Source organism: Crinia signifera, chromosome 3, assembly GCF_055691185.1.
Source record: "Crinia signifera chromosome 3, ASM5569118v1, whole genome shotgun sequence".
NCBI lineage: Eukaryota > Metazoa > Chordata > Amphibia > Anura > Myobatrachidae > Crinia > Crinia signifera.
The window spans coordinates 301,673,794-301,694,670 of record NC_139219.1 but is presented as its reverse complement, the minus strand read 5'-3'; the positions used below and the strand labels follow the sequence as shown (position 1 = coordinate 301,694,670).

Sequence of the window (20,877 nt, the reverse complement as noted above, 5' to 3'; positions counted from 1 at the left end):
TGCTTACAGTTTAGCTTATATGTATGTTAGAGTCTGTTAGACCTTGGAATACATTACAGACTAATACAAATATTTGAATTAATCTATTTAACAATCATAATGTATTGTTCTTTAATAGTTGGATTGTGATGTCACCCAAACCTTCTCCCCCAATTAAACCTTATCTGGCTGCAGGACTAGTGTTTCTCGTCAATAATGGTCACTACTGTGTGGCATTACTGTGTATAGGGGACATTACTGTGTAGTGGCAGAACATGTATACGGTGTACTACAATGTAGCAAAAGTAATAATGTGTAAATTAACTTGAATATAAGGATATTCCTGTGTGGTGTCTTGCGTATAAGGAGTACTACTATGTGACATAATGTCAATAAGGTGTACTACTTTGTGGCAAATTGTGTATAAAGGGTACACAGTGTAGCATAACATGTATATGACGATCTACTGTATGGCCTAACATGAATTAAAGGGTACTTCTGTGTGGAATCTCTTATATATTTAGCCAGATCTATCTCACTCATCCCCTGTGTGTATAACGTTCCCGCCCAGCGTTCTACACAAACCCGCCCCCTCTAGGGAAAAGACACTCATCCCCTGTGTGTATAACTCTCCCGCCCAGCATTCTACACAAACCCGCCCCCCCCCTAGGGAAAAGACCAGTGTGATACACACCACCACCCCCTTGACATCACCCCCCCCCCCCGCCCAGCCAGTGCTACAGTACACGCCCACCATCCACCATTACTCCACAGCCACCAGCAGGTGACACACACCTCCCCCCCTCCACGGCACCCTCCTCCCACGATTCGCGGACCCCCCTCCCGCGATGAGGTACTAATGTGTGACTACTGTGCGGTGGAATGTGAATAGCAGTGGCGTACTTATAATGGGTGCAATGTGTGTGGTGCACATGGGGCCCCTGAATCCCAGGGAGTCCCACACTGCACACACTACACCCATTTTTTTTTTTAAATACTTACCCGTTCCGGCATTCTGTGCAATCACTAATAAATATGTCCGTTATGCATTTTTTCAGAGTTCTGCGCATGCGCAGTAGAGTCTGAGCCTCTAGAGCTCAGACTCAACTGTGCCATTCAGTGTGCGGCGTGGAGAGAGGAGGTGGCCTGCACACAGGCCTCCTTCTCTTAGATCGCCTCTGTTGAATTAGGGTTAAGGTGCTTTGTGATCATTTGAATTGTGGGTACTATTTGTGACCACACCCCTTCCCAGCAAGACCACACCCTTTTTTGGGGCATGCGCTGTCCTTCTCCATACCTGTAGGGGAGGAGGCACCAGAGTTAGTTCTGGCACAGAGCCCCAAGTATCTGGCTTTGATTAGATCTGGGAAGATTTAAATCTTGGCTCTCAGTTAATGTTAGGATTAAAGGTTTGGTTACTGTATAGATTATTTTGACCCAAAAAATTGGGGTGCCTGATGACGCTCCGACTGACTGGATCCCGGTGGTCTGGATATTGACACTGACAGTCAGAATCCTGAACAACTGGCTATTCTCCCTTGTTGGTGTCCATGACCCCATAGAGGGAGAAAAGAATCTGTGGTGAGCCCGTGGCATGTGCGTCGAGTCCGCTAGGGACCTTTTTGTGCCCCAGTCGGAGTACCAGTGGTCAGGATTCCGTTTTCAGTATACTGTCTGTTGGCCAGTCATACCGCAAACGTGTGCCACATACCCCAAATTTGTGCTGCTGAGACTGAGCTGTCTCCTAGATTTCTTTTTGTGAGTTCTGTATTCTTTCGGACAATAGTATGTATGTTGAACACCTTCTATTAATAAAACCTACTACGTTTGTAAGGCACACACACATTGGAAATTTAATTTTACTACATCGGCATTTCCTCCGTGTGGTGTCTAGACAACACCGTACTTCCAAGTTTTTAGCGGTTGCCCACTTAATGTCACAAGCAATCACGGTGAAGAATAACTGGTCGCCAGCCACATTCTCTCCACCGCTTTCAAAGAAGGGAGATCTCCAGACTGCGAGCCTGTGCCAGCGACTGATCTCCTGCCATGGTCCGCTCGGAGGCTTAAACAGCGCACACAGGAGATGTTTATACAGGGATTTACCAGGAAAATCCGAGCTGTGGGCAAAGTGGCAGAAAATCCAGATCAAACCAATTGTCTTGAAAAAGCAGAAATGGGAGAGGAAGTCAAATATGTAGCCCCCCACCATATAATAATTCTTAGTAAGCAGAAATCGTGTCTCAAAAAAATATTTTATCATATTTTTGAAACGTCTCATTTAAAGGTCAGTTCCTACCATAACTGGAAATGTAGATTACATTCTGATTATAATTTTCCGTCAGGCGAGAGGGTTCGTCAGAACCTTAAAGGCTAACGGGTCGCAGGATATGCAGGCAGGGAAAGCATGTTTTGTACACTTTCTGTACAGTTATGGAGACATCGCTTACTTTGTATTTAATAGGCCCTTATTGTATACATCCGCGTTTATGCTGCCCATATAGGGCGATATTGCATATAATCCTTTGATTTCAATCGCATCTGTGCGATAAATCAAAGGATTGTATGCACATTTGACGCTCGACGCAATACGCGGGCCTGCCGGTCAAATGTCACGTCGATGGATCTTATGTTCTGCACATAATATTTATCTAAATCACTCACAATGCGATCGGCAGGCAGCGTATGGCATGAGCCCTGGCCAGGGTGTCGGTTTAGCGGTGTGGGAGCAGCAGCCCGGGAGGCGGTGTAGCGGAGCGGTGACCGGAGGGCTGGTATACAGTAGTAGTCAGCGGCGGGTGCCAGACTAAAAAAACATTTCAAAAGACTGGGCAGCACTCTGGCTGAGAGAGAGGTCTCTCGGCCAATCAGTGGCCACCTGTATGTGAGCCTTCTGATTGGCTGAAAGCTGTCTCAGCCAATCATAGGGCCGCCCAGTGTTTTGAAATGATTTTTTTTTTTTGGTACTTGTTAGTTATCCGGGCTGCCGATTTTTTGATTGTATGCCTTAAGTTAAGGCATACAATCAGATGCGATGCGATATCGCATCGCATGCGACCATCGGATGCGATGACCCGATTTTTCCATAGGAATCAATGTTAAAATGATTCCTATGGAAAAAGGGGTCCTTTTCATACCCCTACTATCCAAGTGGGCATGGAGTTGGATATAAACCTGTGGCGAGCGTAGCGAGCCACCGAGCCCGAAGCGTGGCGAGCGAAGCGTGCCCCGCGAGGGGACGGTATTCTGTGTCCCCTCGCTGGGCTCGCTACGCTCGCCACGCTTCGGGCTCGGTGGCTCGCTACGCTCGCCACAGGTTTATATCCAACTCCATGCCCACTTGGATAGTAGGGGTATGAAAAGGACCCTTTTTCCCATTGAATTCCATGTTAAAATGGACTCAGTCCATTTTAACATTGATTCCTATGGAAAAATCGGGTCATCGCATCGCATCCGATGGTCGCATGCGATGCGATGTCCCGATCCGACCCGATTTAAAAATCGGACGCCCGGATAACTCATAAGTACCTTTTTTTTTTATTCTGCAGCCCGCGCTGACTACCGCCGCACGCTGGCCCTCCAGCTGCCTGCTCCGTTACACAGACGCTTACAGACAGCCCTCTTCTAGCACCCAATGTGGTATGCGATATCAGGTGCTGGAAAAAAAGCACTTGGGCACCATAAGATGCGATTGGATGTGATGGGACATCACATACCGATGTCTCATCGCATCCGATCACAAGTGTATGGGCTACATTAATCTTTCACATCTCGTGTTACTAGCAATAGTCTAGCACAGGAATCACTATGTTCGGCTTCAGATTGCTTGCAACAAGCAGTGTTAAGGCCCCCTTACATTTGTCCGACTTGTCATAACGACAAGTCGGACCCGATTGTCCCAGCAGCTCCCCGGGAGGGATCACATGCGATGGCACTTCATGTGCCAAGTTTTGCATGTGATGAATCGCATGCGATTTATCACATGCCACTCCCGGGGAGCTGCAGGGACAATGGGAGCGGGGGACAGCAGCAGGAATATGCCCGCAAACAGAGAGTGGGCAGGGGGGGGGGTCGGGGTGCAGGGAGCCGGGCAGGAAGCCGCTGGGCAGGGAGCAGGGGGGGCGGCGGTGCAGAGTACCAGGGAGCCGGGCAGGAGAACACGATGCAGCAGCAGCACTTCCAAAAAAAAAGAAAAACCCCATACAAACGAATAGAAAGCCATTGATTGGCTGAGACCTCTCTCAGCCAATGAGCGATTGGCTGAGAGAGGTCTCAGCCAATGAATGGCTTCCTATGCGTTTGTATGGCCCTTTTTTTTTCTTCTCTTCTCTTGCGTACTCTGGTACTCTGCGCCGCCCCCCCCTGCTCCCGCTGATGCTGCCCGGCTCCCTGCGCCTGACTCTGGTAGGTCCCCTGTTGTGGGGGAGCATGGCTCCGGGCAGCACATAAGATTTAGCAAATCTTAAGGCCCCCATATACGATTTTGGGACGATTTCATCCGATTTCGGCACTTTGGGCCGATAACCAGATGAAATCGCCCCAAAATCGCAGGTGTGTGATGTATGATCCGATCCGATGCGCGGTCCCGTGCGCATTGGACCGGATCAGGGAGGTCGGACGGTCAGCACCTAAGATCATCCGACCTCCCTGTATGCTATGCATATGCCTGCCCACCTGTCAGGCATATGCATGCAGACACCGGGGGGTGGGGGAGCACGGCGGGCAGACACACTGACCTGGCTGGGCAGCTGTGATCAGATATAGCAGCGCTGCCGCTGCGGGACGGGACGGGACGCACAGTGGCGGCTATTAGATTTTTAAAATCCCTGTCACATGACCGGCCGTTCTGTGATTGGCTGAGAGCTCTCTCAGCCAATCACAGAACGGCCGGTCATTTGACAGGAATTTTGAAAATCTAATAGCCGCCACTGTGCGTCCCGTCCCGCAGCGGCAGCGCTGCTATATCTGATCACAGCTGCCCGGCCAGGTCACTTGCCGCACCCGGCACCCGCCAGGAACTCATTTGTTAGCCGCCGCCCGCCCCGACTACCGCCACCGCCCGCCCCCACTGCTCCTCACCGCCCTGCAGCTCCCCATTTGTTTTACATGTGATAAATCGCAAGCGATTTATCACATGTAAAAACTGGCTCATCAAGTGCCAAATTGTATGTGAGCCTCCCGGGGAGCTGCCGGGCGGCTCACAGGAGAATTGGGTCCGACTTGTCCTAATGTATGGGGGCCTTTATGTGCAGCCCGTCCGACCTCCCATCTCCGATCCGATGCGCACGGGGCCGCGCATCGGGTCGGAGGGGATGTCACCATATGCGATTTGGGACGATTTCACGGCCCGATTCATCCGAATCGGGCAAAATCGTGCCCAAATCGCATAATGTAAGGGGGCCATTACCCTCTTCTGAGAACTTGATGCCAAAAGTTCATGGACAGTAGGTGGGTGTTGTCTTTAAGAACCCTGCTGCTATAGTAGCTAGTAGCTTGTGCTGCACCATCAAAGGATTTAGGGCACCCATCAGATACAGTAATGAAGCGTCTGTCTGATATTCCATTGCTTGATGTAGGAGCCAACATCGGTTTTTTTTTCTCTGTTAATAGTACAGTGTCAATTATGTTTTCAAGGTACAAATTGGAAAGTATTTTTTGTAAGCTGCCTTCAAATAATTACCATTTACTAAAATATCTAGAGGCTCAAAGTATCATACAGGTTCAAAGATGTTTACAGCATGCAGAGCAGAGCGAACTCATAGCCTGTCTGTGCGCAACATCTTGTGCCATTTGACTGTGGTTGCTATGGCAATGCAGAGTTACTAGCAACCCAGAGAAACAGACTAAGGAAAATGGAAAATACCAAGATTCATGATTTACTTTGAAGTAATTCCAGAATTTTATTTGAAAATTCTTATCTGCTGTTACTTACAGTTATAGGGATGTCATGTGTTTGTAATGTAGACAAGGCCTGTCACGTGATATGTCACAAGTCTTTCATTTGTTTTAGTTATTGTAACTTGCTAAATCAGAGAACCTCTTGATTGTTTCCTCCCATTGTCTCACACAACCACCAATTGTGCCACATCGTTCCTCTTCCGAGTCTGATGAAAATATATTTCTGTATTACTCTGCACCCTGTTTGCCCATATTTGGTTTAGTGCGGGGTGTCGAAGGCTAAATCAAGGAGATGCTGTATACTATAGGTCATTGATGGGAAACCTTTACACATCCCAGCATGTCCTGCAACACTCTCAGCTTAGATTAAATAATCCATGCTCTTATCTCACGCATTGATTATTGCAATGGTCTCCTTATTGGCCTTCCCCAATACAGACTCTCACCACTACAGTCCATCATGAATGCAGCTGCGAGGCTAATCTTCCTAGCCAGATGTTCATCATCTGCAAAGCTACTCTGTCAGTCACTTCATTGGTTACCTGTACTCTACTGTAATCAATACAAAATCCTTTTACTTACACACCAAAGCCATAAACCAATCTACATCTCTTCTCTTATCTCTAAATATCTTCCAACCCGACCTCTTCACTCCTCACAAGATCTACGTCTCTCATCCAGAGGCGTAACTACTTTTTTTGCGCCCCCCCCCCCCCCGCCGGACATTTTGCCCCCCCCCCCCCCCCCCCCCCCCCCCCGAAATATTAACCCCCTCCTTACCCGTCCCCATTGCCGCCGGCGCTTCTGCCTCTAACCCGACACGCAGATCAATGGCTGCCCCCATACAGCATTATGGGGGCAGCCATTTTCCGAGTGTCTCTTATTATATTAGCACTGCAGCCGGAGCCGGGGACCGCCCGTCACCCGACACAGATCTGCGTGTCGGGTTAGAGGCAGCGGCGCCGGCGGCAATGGGGTAAGGAGGGGAAGGGCGGGAGCCGGGACCAGGTGGTAACTATAGTCCCGCAGACCCCCCAGGCGCCCACACCTGCCTGGCGCCTCCCCACCACCTCGGGGGCTGCGGGACTATAGTTACGCCACTGCTCTCATCCACACTCATTACTCGCTCCTATTCCCGATTGAAGGACTTTCTTCGGGCTGCACCCACTCTGTGGAATGCCCTCCCAAGCACAATAAGACTCTCCTCCAGTCTCCAAACCTACAAGCGTTCCCTGAAATCTCACCTCTTCAGGCAAGCTTATCAGATTCCAGAACCAGCCAATTAACCTTCATATACCGTTCCTATCCAATCACATCCCCCCGTACAGTCCACACATACTGTATCCTCTGTCTTTCTCTCTTTCTTTTTCATGTTTCCATCCTCCTGACCCATGGCCAAACTGCCGGGTCACCTTATCATACAGCACACCCGGAACCTTTGCATTCTGGTGGACTTTATGCAATAAAGGATATCTATCCTTGTGTATCAGTGCCTATTTCTCTATAGATTGTAAGCTTGTGAGCAGGGCCCTCCTACCTTTGACTGTCTGCAAATACCCAGTTTGTTGTATCACTGTCTCTTATTGTAAAGCGCAACAGAATATGCTGCGCTATATAAGAAACTGTAAATAAATAGCAAGGCTGCAGCAAGGCATGCTGGGACATTTAGTTCAACAGCTGGAAGGCAAAAGGTTCCCCATTCCTGCTTTAGGTCTATTAATGGAAGAAACAATGTAAATAATCTGCATATCTATTAGGGCACCAGCTGCACTGCACAATTAATGTACAATATAGTTATAGTACATTAGAATAAAATAAAAATCTAAATATATACAGCTTACTAGGTTAGATGTGGTTGACTGTTTATTTGTGGTTATTTTGCGTCCATATAGCATGTGTATCTACCCTTAAAAATACAGATGCGCCTAAGTCCTGCTTATTTCTGTTCCTATGTACTGTACTTACAACTATTAGCTGCGGTCTAGACAGTCTATAAAAGGATATTTGGATGCATTTTGAAATCCAACATCTGTCGCGTTAAGCCCCTTTGCTGTGAGGTGAGTACGTCAGGGATAATGAATGTGCGGCTTCCAGCTGCTGTAGAACGGCACACACCAGCAAGCCCAAATAGCAGCACTGTGGCAGTGCATGCTGGGATGTGTTCCGTAGCAGCTGTAGAGCTGCATGTTGAATACTCCAGGTGTATGTGATTTTAGCAGCACCTGACTGGAATGGGTACTTATTTCCTATCTGGGCGCCCAGGTTTTCTACGTACGGCACCGTAATGAAATCGGATCGCATTGCATCGGATTCGGTACTCGATGATGTACGATGGCATACGATGCTATGCGATCCGATTTCATTTTAAATCGGATCGCATGCGGTGCACAATGCTGCACATACACGATATTGAACGATGCGATCCGATTTAATTTTTAGTGGACTGATAATGGCAATTTACCGCCCCATTACCAACAACACCACCACTATCCACGTGATACCAAAGCGTGGCGAGCGGCGGCGGTACGCGTCCTCCGACTTTTTCATACCCCCACTATCCACGTCGGCGTGGAGTTGAGAATAGAAAGTGTGGCGAGCCCGAAGCGTGGCGAGCGGACGCGGATACCTGTGAAGCCTGCGAGGGGACACGGATACCTTCACAGGTATCCGTGTCCCCTCGCGGGCTTCACAGGTATCCGCGTCCCCTCGCGGGGCTCGCTGCGCTCGCCACACTTTCTATTCTCAACTCCACGCCGACGTGGATAGTGGGGGTATGAAAAAGTCGGAGGACGCGTACCGCCGCCCCTTAGCGGGGCTTGCTGCGCTCGCCACGCTTCGGGATCACGTGGATAGTGGTGGTGTCGTTGGTAATGGGGCGGTAAATTGCCATTATCAGTCCACTAAAAATTAGTGCTATTCTCCGTATAAAAATCGGATCGCATCGTTCAATATCGTGTATGTGCATTTGTGGTATGCGATGCGATCCGATTTTTATACGGAGAATAGCATGGTGCGCAATTAACGTAGCGGGCGCCCAGATAGGAAACCAGTACCCTGGGATTTATTTAAGCTGGAAATGTAATTGTTTGCAAGAAACGAGGAACTTGAGGATGCAAATATAAATTCTATTTCTGGCCTGAGATACTTAAGTAAGAGACCATGGTGCACCTGCTCCCAGGCTTTATGTTGTATTTATGACCATGCACTGTATACTTGTGTTCATCTTGTGTCACTCTGCGGACAGGGGACATAAAATAGTACATTGGCGGTATCTGGGAGGTCTGACCAGGATTTACGGTACTGCTAGAAGAGGGATTCTCATTACAGAGCTGCATGGGTTCCCTGACGTTCTTCACCAATAAGCAGGTGGCTTCTCATATTGTTCCTAGTTCCAGATTCACCACATTGAGTGCATTTAGGCATCAGTTTGAAGGAAAAATAAAAATGCCACTGCCAGTCTGGTTTGTAAACCAGTAACCCTTTAACTGCCTTCACATGTGTAAATGGCTGATTCCCTTCAGCGTTTTAAAAAAATGGATGATTAACCATGGGTGACAAAAGGTTATGTTGCGTCTCTGGTCTGCAGCTGGTATCTTGTAACGGAGGTGAGTGTGCATGGAAGTTCAGCTGATAAACGGGTCTGTACAGGTGTAATACAGAGTCAGTGGTCATGGGGGATTGTCCAAACAGAATTGCCTTTTTTTTTATATAATGTTCCCTTGATTACGTAGCAAGGGTTCAGTATGATTTCCCGACAATCAAAATACTGACCACCATTGGCCAACGCTCAAAATACTGATGAGATCAAAATGCCGACATGCATAAAGCGCAACAGAATCTGCTGCGCTATATAAGAAACTGCAAATAAATAAATAATAAATAATTATATCGACATGGTCAAATGCTGACACGGTCAAAATGCAGTCATTTAAAATGTCGACATGTCAAATGTCGATTTTCTGGGGGTTGTCTATGTTGACATGTACACCGTTTAAGTTTACAGCGTCCCCTTGGCATGGCATCGCGGCACTCGCCCTGCTTCGGGCACTATAATAATCTAACTCTATGCCCACTTGAATCATGAAGTAAAAACAAGTCGGTTTCAAAGCAAATAAATCATGACCGACTCAGGTCGGCTTTTTGACCTGTTGACATTTTAAATTAAAATTTTGACCATGTCGGCATAATGCATGTCATCTTTTGAGCTTGCTGGCGTTTTGACTGTTGGCCAATGGTGCTCGGTATCTTGACTGTTGGTATTTGACTGTCGGAATATGACAGCATAACTGTAGCAAAATGCAAGTTTTGTTATGTGTATATGACCGTTTTAGGCTGTTCTCCGCCCCTGCTGCTTTATCCAATAGATATGATGGGTTTTGTTTACCAATCTAACTATAAACACTTGGCCGAAAAGCACAAAAGAACCTCATCCAGTGCAGTGGGAGGTCAGTAACGAGAAAACTGCAATAGCTGAAGTTCTGCATGAACGAGGCAGCACTTCTTCACATCATTGTGCTTTGCATGTTACTAGTAACTTTTTAATATAAAATAGCACTTTACTCTTCCCTGGAAGGGTTAGGAAACCCTGTGTAGAAGTACAGCAGCAGGTAGCTGTCACAGTTGTAATACTAATATGAGGATGTATAATATTGTATATTGCAAGCTATAGTTTGTGGTGTAATAGGCTGCAGAGTTGGTTTTCTGATACGATAGCAATGCTTCTTTGGTACCTTCCCTGCCATGACCGTAGCGCTCTCTTGTCTGTGATTTAGGGGGTTATTCTGTTTCACTCGCAAAGGCAAATTCACTCTCTAATGGACAAAACCATGTGCACTGCTGGTGGGGCTGATGTAACCTGTGCAGAAAGATAGATATGGGTGTTATATTGTTTTTGGTCAGGGTAAATACTGACTGCTTTATTTTTACACTGCAATATATAGATATCAGTTTGAGGTACAAACACCACCCAAATCTAACTCTCTGCACCTTACATCAACCCCCCCTGCAGTGCACATGGTTTTGTCCATTAGAGAGTGATTGTGCCTTTGCGAGTGAACCAGAATAACCCCCTTAATCCCCTGTTTTCTCATACTGTCTCATCCTGGTGTGTTTAAGTGCAGGCTTATTTGTCACGGACTGCATCTCATTTGCTGTGCCCGGGTAATGACGGCTCCTCATTAGTGGAATAGCTGAAACCTTACATAAGACTTTTTATTCTGATCTAGGACATTTGTCTAATCGGCAGACAATCGCTGCTGGAAGCAGTCCCCCTTCCAGAGAATCCAGGCTTAATGAGTAACGTGCAGGGCCATTATGCTGTAACGTGTGCGTTGTTTCGCTAAATGGGGGATATGTGTATTTGTATTTTCTTTTTTACTTGTAGGGTTTGCATTTAAGGTTGTTACGCACTTATTTAATAACCATTTTTTGTTAGTTTTGGCCTTTACCAGTCTCGTACGTACATAGGAAAACAGCTGCTGCACATTTTGCATTATTTTATTTTTGTTTGTTTTATATGTTAACGTTTATTTCTGCACTAAATTTTTCAAACGACTGATACAGCCGAACGCAGGACCATAAAACAATATCCAACACACCCATTAATACATACCACATCTGCTCATTCCTCACTCGGACAGAAAACACTTTGATAGTACCACATGGATCATTCCACAGCCAAGTGTTAGCGAGACAGAATACATGGCGTTGGAATTTATATGTAATTATTATTTTTTTACGTTTAAAAAAAAAAGCAATAATCCTCCAAAAGGCAAACTTGAGACCCTTTTTAATACTGGGAACCGGGTCCAGGTCGCATGAGGAAAAAAAAAAAGTTTTTGCTTCATTTTTGCAGAAAACTGCGTTTTAGTCGCATGTTGCTAGGATGCACAAGGATAATATGCTGAGTGCTTATATATGACATTTGTATACCTGTGTGCGACAGAGTCTGTGTCTGTATATAAAGTACTGCAATGTAGCAGCCGCAGCTGTTTTTAAATGAAAGTTGAGTTGCGCTTCGTGTACAGACTCAGGGGAAGATGTATGAAGCAGTGATAAGGGAGAAGTGATAAAGTACCAGGTACTTTCACTTCTCCCTTATCACTGCTTCCTACATCTACCCTCAGGTACTTTATCATTTCTCCTCTTATCACTGCTTCATACCCATAGTCCCATAGCCCCATAGTCGCACACAATATAGAAGTTTCATATATCACGTGAATCAGCGCAGTCTCCTCATGCCTCCTAGTCACTTTGTGTATGTTAAAGTGGCTACTTGCTCCCTCCAGGCATCTCTCGCCACTTGGCGTATTGAGACTACGTGGATGTGGACACATCTGTACTTATTCAAGAAAGAAAGAGAGTTTTGCAGCGCTCATAAATTCTAATGAGTCAACCAATAAATGAAAATTATTTAATAGACAAATTTTACATATATTGCAAATAAAATGATTTAAAAGGGTGTAGGAAGAACAATATTATAAAAGCAATATCACTTGATGTCAGAAGGACCAATGGGTTTAACCTGCTCTGGTAAATCTCGACCTGGGTGGAACAGAGGGATGTGTGGTGGCTCCATTTGGACTCCAGCCACCACACATCCCTGTGTTCTACCCAGGTCGAGATTTACCAGAGCATTAAACCCATTGGTCCTTCTGACATCAAGTGATATTGCTTTTATAATATTGTTCTTCCTACACCCTTTTAAATCATTTTATTTGCAATATATGTAAAATTTGTCTATTAAATAATTTTAATTTATTGGTTCACTCATTAGAATTTATGAGCGCTGCAAAACTCTCTTTCTTTCTTGTATATTCTTGTCGGGACCTGACTAGTCCCTCATTGCAGCTGCTCACCTTGAGAGAACAGCCTTGGTCAGCGCTCTAAGCAGTGTTTCTGCAACCCGTCTTTTCACATCTGTACTTATTACCTGTTCCATAAAGTGATTTATTACTCTTTAGAACACCTGTAGATACAATCCAGCTTCATGACCTATGTATAACCTAGGCCTGTGGGCTTCCATTCCATGTTATAGAGACATGGTCGGTGTAGTGGATTCCCTGTAGCTGGGTGTAGTGGATTCCCTATAGCTGGCCATACATTTGCCTGACGGCCACTCGTCACCGGATTGGGATGGATCGGGCTGAGAAATCAGGTGAAAAGTGGCCAAATTGCAAGCGTTTGTTGTCTGATCCGATCTGATGAGTGGTCCCGTGCGAATCGTATCGTACTCGGCGACCAGACCTGCTTGCACATCCGACCCCAGACAAGAACAGCCTCCCATGGGACCGCGTGCTCTGTATCACCTGCAAAAGGACCACGTGCGATACATCACATGCGGTCCTGCCACCTGGGAAGCTCCTTTGCGGCTCAAAGGGGATCGTCTTAAGTCGCAGTAGTGTATGGGGCTTATGTCCTACTATTCTTGTGCTGTGGATCTGAGGGTACACGAGGCGAAGCAGCCGTCTCCCAGTCATCCTCTATAAGGGGAGATGTATTTTAGTTTTACTTGGACTGTTTTCAAACTAGCAAGGAATGGGAACCAGGAGGGCCTTGGACACATCAGGTGCCTGCAGTAGGCCTTTTAAGAACAATTAGTCCCCCAGCGCTCTGCTGAGATGCTCAATGTTGGCTCAGTACCCTGCAAGGTCTCACTAGTACTATCGCGCCTTGTGATTCCATGGGCTAGATTCTCTAAGCTTCAGAAGTGATAAAATGGAGAGTAATAAACAGCCAGCCAATCAGCTCCTACCTGCCATGTCATAGACTGTGTTTGAAAAATGTCAGGCAGGAGCTGATTGGCTGCCTGTTTATCACTCTCCATTTTATCACTTTTAAAGCTTAGAGAATCTGGCCCATGTGAGTAAGCAGCGACCTATATAGTGCTACTATAGAGCGTATAAGTAGTTGATTTGACCTTTTTTAATTAGAACCTATTTCAATTGCTTATATAACTGAATAGACTGATAACACTCAAGTAAATATTTACAATTGTATCTACATTTGAATGAATAAAGCAAGAAATACTCAATATTAACCTTTTTGTGGCTTTTTTTTTTTTTTTTTTAAGGAAAACACTTGAAGACCGATTGAAAGTTGAAGAAAAACTCGGCACCCTGAATGTTTCTGATACAGCAGTGGGCAGCAAACAGTTAACGTTCACACTGAAGAAGGTAAGACAGCCGTCTATATGGGGCAACGTTCAGTTTGTCATTCGCGTTTGTGACACCAGTAATAGTGAAGGGACGGGTTCCGGGAAGTTGCAATGTCTCTGCCTGGTCCTCAGACTGAGACCAGAGCTGTGTGTTTCTGCTCATAAAGGAGGAAAACAACTAAACCTGGTTTATACAGTTTCTCAATGAGCAATTGAAAAACAAATACATAGATGATGGAAGAAGATTATAAACAGTCGACACTTCAAAGTGACATAGGACAGTATTATAAACGGTAGCATTTAATATGGGCCATGTATTGAAGGCCCAGTTCCCCTTTCTGCCGATCCATCAGAGAACTGGATAATTCCAGGCAGACACAGGATTTTCAAGGTGTTTGATTTCTCCAGTCCCACCAACCAAGGCATCAGGAGAGTGGAGAATTGTCCTGATATTCTTCTGATGTATGGGCCCAATAAGTGTCAGCGGATCAGTCAGTATGGAACGGATCAGTGCTGTGGTTTTTGCTGAGATAAACCTGTCTGTTAGGCAATGTAGTCAGTTGAAACTATTGATTATATATTAGTTATTCTTTGCATGCTTTGAAATGTTCCATGTACATAGATACCTTTATGCAATGTAGATATAATTGCATCAACTTTGGAGAAATAGGTTACTCCAGGCATGTCCAAACTATGACCCTCCAGCTGTGGTGAAACTACAAGTCCCATCATGCCTTGCAACAGAGTTGCTATTAGGGAATGCTAAAACTATGGCAAGGCATGCTGGGATGTGTAGTTTCACAACAGCTGGACGGCCACAGTTTGGACATGCCTGGGTTACTGGTAATGACGGAAATTCATCCACTTGGGTAAGAATGTTGAGAGCCTGTTCCTCCTCCACTGCAGGTAAATCAGAGCGTCCAGCCTTTGGGGAAGCCCACATTTGTTTGATAAACCCGCTCCTGTTGGCCCGCACATTGTAGTATGATCAATATGTAGATGCCTATTTGGAAAACGTGAATCTTTTCAGATGCAAAATATACTTTACATGGCCAAAGGGTCTATATTAAGTATACAGGTCAGGTGCGTAAAGTTGTGCCTGGTCTTGATATATGGTGGCGGAGTGTAATATGATACTTGTACAATATCACTCCACAACACTATTTATAGGAGTAATCCATATATTAACAAAATAAGGACCCAATCCAGAGTACAGATGAGCTAGTCTGTTAGACGTGAGCTGCCTCTGTTTTGAGAGAGGCGGAATATGAAATGAATGCATTCACAAGCCACGTTCTAATACACTATTATCAGTTATGTAAATGTGTACAGGTTCCAGCATTATGATTTGTCATGCTTGGTGACCACATAGGGGAAACTAGTGGGTGGTATCCGATTACCCACAATAGCTGATCACTGATAACTGGCTCACATGGGGCAATCCCGTTAGCCCTGATAAGCCGCGACATTGCACTGGCTAATTGAATAGCTCCCGGATTGCAGGCATTGCGACATCCCCGAAAGCCGCTTAAACCGGGCCTGCAGCAGCCAAAAACACCCAGCTTGCTTTCACTGAACCTGTGCTGGGGTTATGTAAGCGATGTCCGCCCTGCCTCTGAGCGGTGTAAGGTTTAGGCGCACGTCCAGTCATCCTCCCATCTCCTCCACTGACACATTACATTGACTAAGCATCGCCCGTCTTATATTTAGCATTTCAGGGAATATGATAGTGCAGAACATTTTTTTCGGCAGCGTTGCCCGTGATGCGCTGGGTGTGAGCCTGCCGACTTACAGCAGTTGTCATGTTACCCTGGTAACGTGCTTCTCACATATCATGTTAGTGCCATGGGTTCTATTCATAGAGAAGAAAGGAGAAAACTTGCCTGCAGATTTCTCCTATTTAATTACATGATCCGTCCATCACTAATGTGAGAGGCTCATTGCTATGTTCCAGAAGTATAACTGTTATATAGGGTCCCACATTGGGGAGGGGACAACAGACAGTCCCCGAATAAAATTCAGAGAGAGAATCGCTACAGCATTGGCTCATGTGCACAGCTGTTATGTCTGTGAGTGACATCATTTACCGATATAGAACGCACAGCCAATGCCGATATATTATACAGGATCCGTCGGCAATGACATCACACCTGGGTGGGCACATTTAAATGCCCACTCTGTCTGTCCAGAATATTGAGCTTGCTGGGTGGATGGTCAGATAACACCACTTTTTCAAAAGGAATCCTCTCCTTGTTTAATATGGGTTAGAAAAATTATTGCACTTTTTCTCTCTGAAAATAAAACTTAATTTTTATTTTTTTACGAATCGTTAATTTTGTGAATTATGTAACATGAAGGCATGTTAGAATTTTGGCTGAATAAAAATTTGTCACACTTTTGGGATTTTTTCAACATTGTATTAAAATGAAAGGAAACGGGGTTCATGGTGTCCGGGATAGGAAATGTTTTACATGGGTGTTTGCTCTGTGTCTGAGAACTGTGACAGCTGCACGTGTCTGCTACCAGTATAGGAGATCACCACACATGGAGCAGTGTATATCTGTCATACAGTACAAATTGTTTAAGTAATATTGGTGGCATGTACGTTTGCAATTCTTTTGAGGAAATTTTATTAAAGCCTGTTAAGTGTTTACTTTAAGGCAGAGGTTTCCTAATGCCTGGACTGTAATGGCTGCGTTTATGGTACTCTGCTTTAAGGTATACCTGTTATTCACATACTATAGACAGCCATTTTGTAAATTCAGTCAGTGTTCGTGAGAATGCAGCCTATCCACCATCAAATAGTGGTCTTCTCTGAGAAACTTTGGTAGGCCAAGCCGGACAGCCCACAAAATGGCTAGCTCCATTCTGATAGGCACTTAAGCAAAAAAAACTATTTATTCTGATGTTTCTCAGTTTTATTATGAAGTGCCCCAAGTGTTTAGATAATTTTAAAATACATTTTCAAAAGGGCTGTTTTTTAAAGTTTGTAATTCTTCCGAATTTTTTATGTTGAATACAGCTTAAAACTGTTATCTTTTGGCCTGTCATACATAGGAAATGTTTTACCATTTATTTAAAATGTATTTATTTATAGTTCTACCACTATTTAAAGTGATATGTAATGAGAATACTTTTGGGCTCTTGTACCGAGATCGAAATCCTACCAGAGTAATCAGCCATTTTTTTATCTGCAGTGGGATAATACGCTTAGTGCAGGTTAGAGGATGAGGTTCTGGGAACATATTTTGACAATACAGTAGCCCATTGACGTACAGCCCATACAGCTTATTATGAATGAGTTTCATGTATTTATAAAACACGGCTTTCACATTGCAGCTCTTAACCGGCATATTGCCGATTTTTTAGCCTGTTAAACTGGTTAGAGCTGCAATGTGAAAGCACCAGTCTGCATTTACCAGTTACAAATAACCGGTATTTGCAAATGGATAAAAAAAGCAGAGTCCTACACGGTTCAGAGCCGTTTTTTATGCAGTGTGAACGTCTCTGAACCGGTATACAGTGCATATGTAGTGAGCGGCTCATTACATATGCTCTACGCTGTCCTATAGCTACTGTCTGTCCTGCTTTCACACTGCAAACCTGCTTGAGACCCGGTATTTATGTGCAGTGTGAAAGGGATTTAAAACTGTAATATACAATTTTAAATACCGTTTCAAAATACCGGGTCTCAAACGTTTAGGCAATTTGAAAGCAGCTTTAGTGGCACAAAACTTTAGTCAGGCACTATTTACTTATAATGCACAAGTGATGCTAATATATTTATGAACACCTGTAGAGAGCTCATGCCTGTCGTAGGGGGACAGATTTTCTTATTGATATTCCGTAATCTGCTCATCTACAGTCATGGCCCATTGGTGGTGATTCAGGTTGGTTTGCAAAGCACATTTTGGTTTTCTAATAGACAAAACCAAGTGCACTACAGGTGGGGCTGATGTAACATGTGCAGAGAGAATTAGTTTTGGGTGGGGGGTGTACTTCAAACTAATATCTATATTACAGTGTAAAAATAAATCAGACAATATTTACCCTGCACAGAAATAAAATAACTCCCCCCAAATGTTACTCTCTCTGCACATGTTACATCTGCCCCACCTGTAGTGCACATGAGTTTGTCCATTAGCAAACCAAATGTGCTGTGCAAACCAACCTGAATCACCCTCTTGTCCCATATAGGGTAATGTTCTAAAGGGAGTTACAAGACGACTTGATTTGATGTGGGTGGAAACATGCAGACTATGCATTATTTTGCGTATCCCTTGGGGGGAGGGGGGGCATAGTGATTCTGTGGTAATTTAGCTGGACTAAAATTAATTTTTTCCTTGCTTTGCCCCCAGTCTGAACAGCAGAAGAAGCGACAAGAAGCTGAGAAACAGCATAAAGATGAGAGGAAAAAGCTGCGTCGCTCAGCGGGACATTTGCGCAGTAACGCTGCTAAAGGGCGACCGTTCCGTTAAGAGGCTGGACATTTTCTGGGTAGATTGCCAAAGGACACCCAACTTGAAAATTTATTGTGTTTTTTATAGCCACCAAGGGCACATTGACAACTCAGGATGGACAGGACCTCTGCTGTGTGTCCTTATAACAAATGACCCTTTAATGTCGCCAGTGGTGTGTCAGCCCCGCCTCATGTGCCTGTCACCATAAATGGCGCTGTGTATGTGTCACCAGTGCATATAAATAAAGCTTCATTTGTTTTAGTTTTTACTACTAACGGTGCAATAAGTTATTATCCGGCTACAACAGATCCGTTATTCCATGTACAGTTTGTATCTCCTATTAGCAGAGTTGACAATATTACACAAATAAGCCATAACATTAAAACCACCTGCCTTCAGGGAATGCCATTGTCCTGAATGAGTCTACAACAATTAGGTAGGTGATCTGTCCAGGTAACATCCACGTTAATGGTAGGACCCAAGGTTTCCCAACAGAACAGAACACAGCCTCCGCCAGCTTGCCTTTTTCCCATGGTGCATCCTGGTGCCATCTCTTCTCCAGGTAAATGATGCAGGCACTCCCAGCCGCTCACCTGATGTGAAATAAAATGTGATTCATCAGACCAAGCCACCTTCCGTCGCTCCTTGGTCCAGTTCTGATGCCCATGTGCCCATTGTAGGTCCTTTCGGTGGTGTACAGGGGTCTGCAAGGGCACTCAGTCTGTCTGGTCTGTAGCTGCGCATCCCCATATGCAGCAAGCTGGGATGCACTCTGTGTTATCAGACCTTTCTGTCATAGCCATCGTGAACTTTTCCAGCAACTGGTGCTATAGTAGCTCTTGGAATAGGACTGCACGCGCATCAGTGATACTTATGGGACCATGAACCAGTTGCCAGTGCACCACAATGTTTATTCCTGCCCGGAAGTAGAGGGGAAAACATCATCTCAGGCAGAGCCGCAATCAATAGATTTTATTACAGCGCAATAAAGAATCCGATTCAGTGTTTGCTCATCATGGGGCTGATGTATTAAGCCTTAACAAGACATAAATGCAAGTGTGATAAGGAGAGATAAACTTCCAGCCAACTGCCACAGTTACAGGCTGTGTTTGAAAAAAAAGGCAGTAAGGAGCTGATTGGCTGGACATTTATCTCTCTTTATCACCCTTGCATTTATCTCTCCATAATACATCTGCCCCACTGACTGCTACCAGGTTCTTTGGCAAAAATACGTCATTTATGAAAGGTGTTCTGACCTTAAACAGAACCTGCTGCAAATGTACCATGGTTTCCAAGGGCTGCGTGTATCCCTCAGCGTGTGGGTGGCTGTAAGTCAGAGATGGGGAACCTTCGGCCCTCCAGCTGTTGTTGAACTACACATGCCATCATGCCCTACTACAGTTTAAGTATGGCCAAATAGCAAAACATCCCAGGGCATGCTGGGATGTGCAGTTCAACAACAGCTGGAGAGCCGAAGGTTCCCCATCCCTGCTGTAAGCGCTACAACTCATGCCTGGTGACTGTTCTGTCTTGATGCATCCATTCTGGATATAGCAGTCCACAAGCTACAGGAACGGGGAAGAAGAGAAATAGTAGATTATGGGGAAAATTTACTTACACTTCTAAAAATGAAAAGAGTTGATGTTGTCCACAGCAACCAACCAGATTCTGTCTATCATTTTCTAGGATGCAATAGAGAAATGAAAGACCGTATCTGATTGGTTGCAAAATTACCTCTTCATTTTAAGAAGCTTTAGTAAATTTGCTTCTTGGACGTACACATTTAGTCCTATAAATTTATACGCATCTATTTTATTACATTTTCTATATACTAAACTCTAGAGCTACACCCAGTAACCTTGTCCAAGCCCCTTACCTCTGGAAGCAGCAATATGCCTCTGCTTATATGTCGGCCCTTTTCCTGGCAGCCGGGGAAATGTCCTGGAAGAGTTATGCTCACAAGACCCGGATCCCGGGACTCCTGCCAGAGCGGAGTCATCCTCAGGTCTCCCGAGGATTTCCTCTAGCTGCCTGTGAGAAGGTTTATCTGTTACACAGCAGCACTTCGTGACATTGTACTTTGTCTGCTTACTCATAAGTCACTTGACTGCAGATTTAGATTGGTTTTGTACTGTACTTTATAGATCAGGGATATGCTTATCTTCTGCACATTACTCATCAAGAATGCCTAGCCATAGCACCACACACACACACACACACACACATTGAAGGGTGTCAGATCTGACTTTTTTCAAAGTCGGATTTGTTTTGTCAGAAACGGCTGTGAATTTGTTTTATCACTGGTTTTCAACCAATCCATGGACTTTCCAACACTCGACAGTCAGAACATTGAATTCCGACTGTTGGTTCAAACGAAAAATGACC

The 20,877-nt window shown here is 45.0% G+C and overlaps 1 protein-coding gene across 1 annotated transcript in view; it reads left to right on the top strand.

Moving 5' to 3' along the window:
* Positions 1-18,760, top strand: part of NOL10 (nucleolar protein 10) — a 75,978-nt gene extending 57,218 nt beyond the window's left edge. Inside the window, exons 20-21 of the mRNA XM_083178548.1 lie at positions 13,949-14,051; positions 18,391-18,760. Of these exons, the coding sequence (XP_083034674.1) occupies positions 13,949-14,051; positions 18,391-18,510 (223 nt within the window). The 3' untranslated portion in view covers positions 18,511-18,760. The remainder of the gene's footprint in view (positions 1-13,948; positions 14,052-18,390) is intronic.
* The last annotated feature ends 2,117 nt before the right edge of the window (positions 18,761-20,877 follow it).